Raw genomic sequence first — 8,993 nt, 5'->3', positions numbered from 1 at the left:
CTCTCTCTCTCTCTCTCTCTCTCTCTCTCTCTCTCTCTCTCTCTCTCCCTCTCTCCCTCCCTCCCTCTCTCTTTTTGTCTCTGTCTCTGTGTCTCTGTCTCTGTCTCTCAGCTTCAGTTCCCTAATCTGCAAAATGGGGATAATAATAGCACCTACCTCACAGGGTTGCTTTGACGGTCAACAATGAGACGATATATGGAAAGCTTAAAGCACTATATATGTCCTAGTTTTTTAATATGATCTTCTTTATATGTAATTTTAAGATATACAAAGCGTCTTCCTCACAGTATCTCAGAGAATACAAATAAGCATTATTATTCCCACTTTATGAATGAAGAAACTGAGGCTCTTAGGGATGAAGTAACCAGAGTCATGGTAAGGATCAGAATTCAGACCTCTCCAGACTTCAGATTCAGTACTCTTTCCATATGAGCAGCACATATCAATGTGAAATAATGGAGTCTTAATACATGGGGCATCCCTTAACTCAAGGGCAGCTAGGTGATGCAGTGGATAGAGCACTGGGCTTAGAGTCAGGAAGACTCGAGTTCAAATCCAGCCTCAGATATTTACTAGCTGTGTTACCCTGGGCAAGTCATTTGATCCTGTTTGGGTCAGTTTCCTCATCTGTAACATGAGCTGGAGAAGAAAACAGCAAACTACTCTAGTATCTCTGCCAAGAAAACTCCCAAATGGCGTCATGAGGAGCTGGACAAGTCTGAGACAACCAACCGTCCCGAGCTCAGGGACGGTCAGGGACCTCTGCCTGTCCTCCCATCCTCCTTTCTCCCTCAGCGGTTCCCCAAGCACTCACAGAACGAGGGGCGATGGGCATCCCGCTCTCGTCCACTGGCCCGATGCCCTCATATTTGACCCAGCGCTTGTCCTTCGGCTTGCCGCCTTTGGTCCACGTAGCTGACCAGTTCGGGCCACCCTGAGATACGGGCTGCTTCATGCCTCCTGGGCCCTGGCTCTCAGAAACGGGCCAGGTTTGGTACCAAGAAGGATCTGTAGGGAGCATTTGAGAGGCAAAAGAGAAAAGAACAGTAAGGATGAGTCAGTGAGTTTAGCCCGACCCCCACCCCATTCACATACTCCATTCACCCGCTAGGTTTCCAGGACAGTAACCCCTGACCTTTTCTGAGTTATGACATTCTGTTTGTTTGATTTGGTGACTTAAACACACACACAAGTGCACCCTGTTCCCTCCAGATAAAGGGAACAAATAATACATGTTTATTTGTTGTTGTTGTTGTTGTTGCTTTTAAAGTGAATCCAAACCAATTACCTTCTGAGAATATCGGGGTCCAACCTTTAAGATGATTGGAGATGCCCTATGGGTTCTCAGTATAGCCTTCCTCCCCCAGGGGAGAGTCACTGCTTTAAAGTGGGAGAGGATTCCCCAAACCAATATAATTTATGGAAATGGGATTTCCTAATCAGATTTTGTGTCCCCTTCCTTCCCCTCCCCCACCCCCAGTTAGGATCCTACTTTATCCTCCTTAACTCAAATACTTGGATTTCCAGGGCTAGAGGCCTCTCTCCCTTTTCCCTAGCCCATAGACTCCCATGAAATCCAGCCATTTTCCAAGGATATCAATCAGGATAGCCCTGAGAGTCCTATCCCAGGTTGGGAGGTGTCAGTCACTTCAGGGCTTGACCTTGGGCTCTTCCACCTTCATCCCCACTCTCCACTCCCATTCTCCCCAGCAACCAAGCTCTGGCATTGGCCTGCCCTGAGGTCCTCCATGTTCAATTAGGAGTACGGGGGTGGGGCAGGATTTAAGACTTGGCCTCCATCCCTAGGGGCTTGGTTACAGCTGGGCCAGTTCTGGGAAAGGGCAACAGTGGTGCTCCTCCATAGAGTTGTGTCGGCCTGGAAGTTTTCTCTTTCACGGGAGTCTCCACTCTCTTCAGTCACATGGGCCCACAGTGAAAGAAAGCGTCCTGACCCCACTCTGTGTGCAAGTTTGTGGTATATAAAAGGAGAGAAGTTCACAAGATGCAGTAGTGAGGAGAGGGTTAGTTCACAGGGCACCACGGCCCAGGAAAATGTACAGCAGGTGAGGGCATCAGGAATCAGAGGGATTCTCCTGAAGCAAAAAGATTCAAACAATTTCTGTCCCCCTCCCTCACCTCAAAATACCATCCTCTCTCAAACCCTGCCTGCAGAATGGTCTCACAGGGATCTATATATTTATATCCATATCTATCCACACACACATAGGAGATGATGGGGCATGCCGTGATCATCTCCTCTATGTATAGACGTGTGTACACACACACATATACATACATACATGTATGTGAGATTTTGAATGTGCATATATGTGTGCGGATGTTTGTATCAAAGGCAGAAAGAAGCCAGCACCCACCTAAGCAATGGCAGTAGCTGGTTCTAAGGAAAAGGGAACCTGGGGAGGTGCCAGAGCCCTGTGCCAGAACCAGGACCCCCTCCACCCCCACCCCAGCCCCGACGTTTGGATGGGGAAAGATGGGGTTGCTGTCACAGCCGGGGGGAATATTTTCTACTTTCCACCACACTGTCTAACCAGCCTTTCAGGAAGAGTCTGACTTTTGAAGGAGCAAAGGAAGAAACAAAGCATTTAAGCCAAGGGAGATGGACGCAGGAGAGGTCTCTGACGACAGTGATGGACAACGCGGGCCGAGCGAACCTGGGGCGACTCTCCTGGATGCCGAGCGCCCATTGCACACCGTCCTGGGGGCTGGATCATGGAACTGGAAGTTGAGTGTGTTGGAGCCACCGTTCCGGAGCACAGACACCTGTTGGGGTTGGGGGGAGGGCAAGGAGGGAAGCTCAAGATACAGCAGGGAGGAGGGGTCAGTTCACAGAATGCATGGGGGACGCCAGGGCCCAGCAAAAATCCAGCGGGTGAGGGCACCGGGAATCAAGAAACAGAGTCAAATAATTTCTGCCTCCCCAATCCCTCCACCAAATCCCTGCCCTCAAAATATCCACCTCCCCAGGTCGGGGCAATGCTCCCTCTCTCAACCCTTGCCTCAGTGTGGCCTCACTCACCCGGGTCCCTTGATGGCGCGGTAATGTCTGTGCCTGCAGGCAGCTTGGGACAAAGTCGCTGAGGCTGAGCCCCGAGGGGAGGCTGTAGGATGGGGACTGCATGGTGTGGCCAGGACCCACAGACCCAGAGGGGACCAGCTCTCCCTTGGGGAAAGGACAAGGGAGAATTAGGATTGGCTTGGGAAGCCCAAATCCCTTTTGGGTCTGGATGTGGGTTGAGGTGTGGGGAAGGGTGTCTGGACTGTCACCTGGGCTCCCGATGCCCCAACAGGCAGACTCCTCCCCTGGGCACCGGCCATCAGCTCCGTCCCTGCTCCTGCTCCTGGCGCCGCCTCAGCTGCCGGATCAGGCACAATGAACTGCTTGTCTGAGTGACCCAGGAACTGCAGGGGTGGGGGGAAGGGGGGTGTGGAGGACCAGGGTGAGGGAGAGGATAAGAAAGGAGAGGGATGGCAAGAAGCAGGGAACGATGGGAAATGCCTCAGTCACCCAGTCATCCAGGCATACCCTACAGGGATCTCAAAGCACTTTATGACTTCCTCCCCCAAAAGAGAAATGGAAACAGCTGTTGGGCACAGCAACGCAGGAAGGAGGGAGAGAAACTAGCCTAGCTTGGCTATGTGCCTCCAGTGAGGATAGCCAGGGTCCCTCCCCTTAGTACCAAGACCAGGCCATGCCACTTGGGTGAGGGGTAGAAATCATCTTTCCTGAGTTAGGAGTTAAGCATGAAATGGTCATAGCCTTTTCTGTTTCAGCTTTCCTTCGCAGGGACTCCAGGGAGTTCAGAATGCCAATGGGGTTGGCCGGCCTTCAAGTCTCGGGCTCTGGGTGCTCCTGTCCTGCCTCCTTCCCTCCCTCTCTGTCTCTCTCCCTCTCTCTCTCTGTGTCTCTCTCCCTCCCTCCCTCTCTCTTTCTCTCATTGTTTTCTCTCCCTCAGTCTCTCTCTCATCCTCTCTGCTTTGCTTCTGCTTTCTTCACCTTTCTCTCTTTCTCCTGACTCATTTGTACAAGTGTCTCCCTCTGCTCTCTTTCCTGTTTCTCCTTTTCTCTTTCTCCTTCCTTACGCTGTCTCTGTGTCTAGGTTTGTGTGTGTCTCTCGCCCTCTCTCTCTCTGTCTCTCTTCCAGACCTGCACTTGTTGTTCCATGGAATGAGGCCATAGCAGAGAAAGACTTGTCTTTGGGAATCAGCAGTGGGTGTAGGGGAGGTGACCAGCTCGGTGAGGAGAAAGCCCAAAGCCCCCACCGGGGGTGGAAAACTTGGAGATGGGGAATGCCAGTGGGGAGGATGAAGAATAGGGAGAGGCATGAAGCCGAGAGAAGGGAAAGAAGCAGGTGGGAGATGGGAGGGACAGCAGGTGGTCCCTGCGATGGGTGAGGGTGATGTCAGACCAGGACTCTTCTTGGAAATTTAAATACAAAGTGCAGGCTGAGATCACGGACTGACATGGGACTTCCTTCCACCCTACCCCACCCCCGGCTAGAGTCACAGGACTTGCCTGGGTCACATTGGTACCTCCTGAGTTGGTGGGCGGCCTCCACAATCACAAAGGGCAGCGTTGGGAAAAGGGGGAGGGGGAAATTTCTTTGGGAGAAGGAGTCCTGTATGCTGGGAAGGTGCATGGCCACGGCCAGAGTGGAGATTTCCCATGGGCAGTGCACTGGGGTGGGGGTGGGAGTGGGGAACTTGTCCCTCTCTTGTTCACTTGTAATGATGTACCAGGAGTCAGGGAAGTCAGGGAAGCAGACCCCCTATTGTGAGCCTCTTGTACTTGCTGGGACGCTGAAAGGACAGTGCCTGTGACTTTTCTGTGCCCATTTGGCTGCTGGGGGTGGGGTGGAGTGGGAAGTGAAGGCATTCACAAACTGGATTCAATTAAGACTAAAAGTGATGCCACATCAGCAGCTCACTCACTCCAAAATTCTCTGCAATTCTCTTTTTCCTAAACATTGTGTAGGGGAAACTGAGGCATGATTCAGGACAGCCTGGCTTAGAGCTGACAGCCCAGAAGTACCAGGCCCTAACTCCTCAGTGCTTTGAGTTATAACATCATCATCATCAATTGACCCTAGATTCTTCTTTCTCTTGACGTCCCCTGACTTCCTTGACCACTAGGAGGGATTCAGAATGGATAACTTCCCTCTGAGCAGGCTGGGCAATTCGCTTGTTTTCCAGTGTAGCGAAGCTGGCCTGGGAGTCAGGAAGGCTCCAGTCCTAACTCTGACATATACTGTCTGTGCAACCCAGGGCTAGTCACTTAACCCCATGGTTCTCTCTCTGATTCTTAGCTACAGGGAAGGTGAGAACATCCACTGGGAGAAGGAATTTTCTTACCTGGTAGCTCCATGTCTAGTCCCCATCCCTGTCCTGATCACTAGGCTGTTTTCAGGGGGCAAGGGCTGTGTCTGTTTTCCAACGATCCCTTTTCCCCCAACAATATTCTCAATGTTTCCTCTCTCACCCTACCTCACTCCCCCTAATGAGGAGGTGGATATCAATGGGTCCAGTGACCCCAGCCCCTTAATGTAATAAGACTTTGCATGTACCTTGCCCATCCAGGCCTCTACATTCTTGACACCAGTATCTCTAGGAATTAGAGGTAGGGGTAAAGTGGGCACAGAGAGGGGAGAGGTACTTCATTTAGGAGGAAATGTAAGCAGAAGGCCTCACTCTGCATCCATACCACCAGATGATGTAGGAGTGGGATCAAAAGTAGACCAGATCTGATTCCCAAATCAGCGTTCCATTTGCTTCCTATGAGCTTGAGAGAATTCTCCATCCCTTTGGGCAAGTTCCTAACTAATTTAAAGACTTGACTCTGGGAATACAGCAACCAATGTGGTACCACTTGGAGTTTTTCTTGTCCTCGTCCAGGATATATACACGGAAAAATAAATGGGGTGGTGGTGATTATTCTCGGCTTCTTCCCTCTTCCCCATTTCCCCACAAGAGGACAAGATAAGGCTTCCTAGGAAAGCTTATATTTTCTTTGAACAGCAAGGAGCTGGGAGCAGGATGACCCCGGTCCTCTTCCCAATTTCTCTTCTCTATACCTCAGTTTCCCTGAGCATAGGAAGGGGGCCCAGCTGATTTTCTGTGGACTACAGGGGGAGGAGCCAGTCTGCCTTCCCTTCATCTGGTTTGAGGGATTGGCTGGTCTTCCCTCCTTGATCCCTCCCTTCCCTGACCTCAGCCTCTCCTCCCTTGTCCCCTGTTCTTCCTTGGCACCTACCTGCAGGAGAGCTGGTGGAGAAGATGGAGAGTCCGTGAGGGAGAAAGCATTCCCTCCAGCCTCCACCTTGAGCCCACAGCTGTGGGCCTCTGGGGAGGCTGCCAGGAAGGGATAGGAAGGGGAGAAGTCTGGGGTGTGTTCTCTCTCCCTCGTGACTGGGGAAGAATAACTCTCTTACAGGGTGGGTGGGTGGGAGGGGAGGAAAGACAGTCAGTGAGACAGTCAGAGTCACCGAGAAAATGGGGAACTGGAGTGTGGGTGTGAGATAGAGAGAACAGAGAGATAAAAAAGAGAAAAAGTCAAATCAGCAGGAAGGGAGTCTGTAAGCTGGAGAGAGGGAGGAAGGGAGGGAGGAGAGGAAGAAGGGAGGGAACCAAGCAGAGAGTTTCCAATCTCTGGCCTCTTTGCAGCAGGGTGGGGTGTAGGGAAAAGTATTTTTTTGTCTGTAGCTCTTTCCCCTCCCTCCTCATGTTGTGTATTTATGTGTTGTGGGGGCTGGGGGTAGGGAAAAACTGGAAGGGGGGTGTAATTTGGTTAGGAAGCTATAGGCAAGCAAGTGCCTGTTTCCCGGGGTTGGGGACGAGCTGCTCTCATTTCAAGGGTTGGACCCAGGCAGAGGAGAGGCAGGGAGTATGGTCCCAGTGCTCAGGGTGGAGCATGTTTATAGGAGGAGGAGTCCTGGGGGTCCCAGGGGACCACAAGAGATTTTCCCAGCAGCTTTCCTTCTGTGCCCTGTGGAGCCTTTGGCACCAGAGAGGGGCCACTCAGAGTTTCCAGAAACATTTCCAACACATGGGAGGGGGAGCTCCTCTGGTCCTGGAGCCTGCCCTTAATACAGGAATGATGAATGAGACAGACGCAGTGAGAGGGACACAGGGATGGAAACCAAGAGACCCAGAGATAGAAATAAGAGACAATGAAGTAAAGAGACTGACACAAGCAGGAAAGAGTGACCCTGGGCACAGTTGCTAGAGTTGGTGGGACAAAAGAGAGGTGTGAAAGGTGAAATTTATACACATATACACAGAGGTGGGGAAACAATGACTCCACAGACGTGTATGTTTACACATATACATACACATGCAATGGGCCAATAGAGGGGGGTGAGGGACACACGGAGGAAGGCAGCACAAGAAGGATCTTCTAAGGAAATGGTACTGGGGAGGGGCTGGGCGGATGAGGGTGGAGGCCCACCCCTGACGGTAGTGGGGTGGTCCCCATGTTCCCAGGCAGCGGACAACACATTTTGATCTTGTTGTCTTTCCGATGTTCCCGTTGCTCCTGGCTCTGCTCCTTAGAACCTACGCCCATTGACTCCCTGGACTCACTCTACTCCCTCTTAACCTGTGCTGCTGCTATTTTTCTCTGGTCTCCTTGCTGTCTTCACTCCTGACTCAGGTTCTGTCTGGTCCTCTAAATAGTCCCAGATGAAGCTTAGGGACAGAAAGGAATGGGGGAGGATCCCCCTGACCACAGTTGTTAAGAGAATGGAAGGATACAGAGATGCTGGAGAGGCAACAGGACAAAGCATGGTGATGCTCCGTCCCTGATCTTGGCAGGGAGGATTTAAAGAGCTTTTGGACTGGGGAAAGGGAGAAAAGAGAACTTGTTTGTAAGCTGAGCTCAGACAACCAGGTTGACCCTGACCATCCCAGGGGAACGTGTTCCAGAGACACTAAGTCCCAGTTGGAACACCTCACACTGTCCTCCGCACCTTAGAAACAGCTCTAATCCCAAGGGGGCCCCAGAAAAAGAGGCCACTCCTAAACCCCATGCCCTCCTCCATGTCCCCTCTTTTCCAAAGGACACAGGCACCAGTCCAGCTTCTAAAATAAACAATGTTGCCAAGTTTCATGGGATAACATACACAGTACGGTGCTGAGTTTTGAACTGGGAATTAGGAGACCCAGGTTCCATTCTTTGCCAGGCCTGTTTCTTTAGCTACAAAATAGGAATGGAAACACCTGACCCACTCATTGTACCAAATGAAGCACTTGCTATATTCACACCAAGCATGATCAGGAGGTAGGCTTCAGGACTCCAGAAGGGGGCATCCCAGCATAAAGAACTCTTGGGCAACTCACTCAACCCTGAGATTAGCAACAACAGAGCTAGCCCAGGAGCCCAGTCTAGGGTAGGTCCTTTCTCCTTTTTAGGTCACAGAACACTGATAGGGTAAAACTTCTCTGAGGCCCCTTTATGAAGGGGATGAGCCAGAATGGGGATGGAGAGGGATCATTCCCAAAGAACATGAACATTGGTGACTGATATCACTAACTTGCTTTTCCTGCAGCAACTTAATCAAAAATTTGTTTGGGGTTTACAGAACTCCTCTTGTTTGGCAATGAAAAGTTAGGGGACAGAGCAGGTGGGCATTGTGTGCAGGTTTGTTGAAAAGAGGCACTAAGAAGAGCTGAGCAATGATCCTCTTCTAAAGAAGTCTGGGACATAACCCTTTCTTGGGAACTATGCACCCTGATCTCCCTCCCTTTAATGAAATGCCCTATCCAATTCTTTCCACCCTCAACATTTTCCCCACCTGGGGGCCACCTGCCAAAAAGGCTCCCAGGCCTGTGCAGGGAGGGACCTGTTGCTTTCTCGTTCCATGTTCTCCAGTGCTGGGGCTGGACATCCTCGATTGCCTGTGATTCTGGCCAGACTGTCCTCTAGCCAGTAGCAAAGTCCCCTTATTCTCCAGGGCTCTAGCTTTGACTCCAAGATA

The 8,993-nt window shown here is 51.2% G+C and overlaps 1 protein-coding gene across 2 annotated transcripts in view; it reads right to left on the bottom strand.

The window, feature by feature from the left end:
- Positions 1-6,433, bottom strand: part of SORBS3 (sorbin and SH3 domain containing 3) — a 36,430-nt gene extending 29,997 nt beyond the window's left edge. Inside the window, exons 1-5 of one of the 2 annotated variants that reach the window (XM_027853817.1) lie at positions 6,272-6,433; positions 3,289-3,423; positions 3,041-3,184; positions 2,676-2,784; positions 815-1,008 (exon numbers count right to left, since the gene is read on the bottom strand). In XM_027853817.1, coding sequence (XP_027709618.1) covers positions 815-1,008; positions 2,676-2,784; positions 3,041-3,184; positions 3,289-3,339 — 498 coding nt within the window. In that variant the 5' untranslated portion in view covers positions 3,340-3,423; positions 6,272-6,433. The remainder of the gene's footprint in view (positions 1-814; positions 1,009-2,675; positions 2,785-3,040; positions 3,185-3,288; positions 3,424-6,271) is intronic. The other variant, XM_027853816.1, reaches the window with a different exon arrangement.
- Between the last annotated feature and the right edge of the window lie 2,560 nt (positions 6,434-8,993).

This window comes from Vombatus ursinus, unplaced genomic scaffold (genome assembly GCF_900497805.2).
Source record: "Vombatus ursinus unplaced genomic scaffold, bare-nosed wombat genome assembly UNPS02010219.1, whole genome shotgun sequence".
Lineage (NCBI taxonomy): Eukaryota > Metazoa > Chordata > Mammalia > Diprotodontia > Vombatidae > Vombatus > Vombatus ursinus.
The sequence above is the reverse complement of the archived record's forward strand: the minus strand, read 5'-3'. Positions and strand labels throughout refer to the sequence as shown.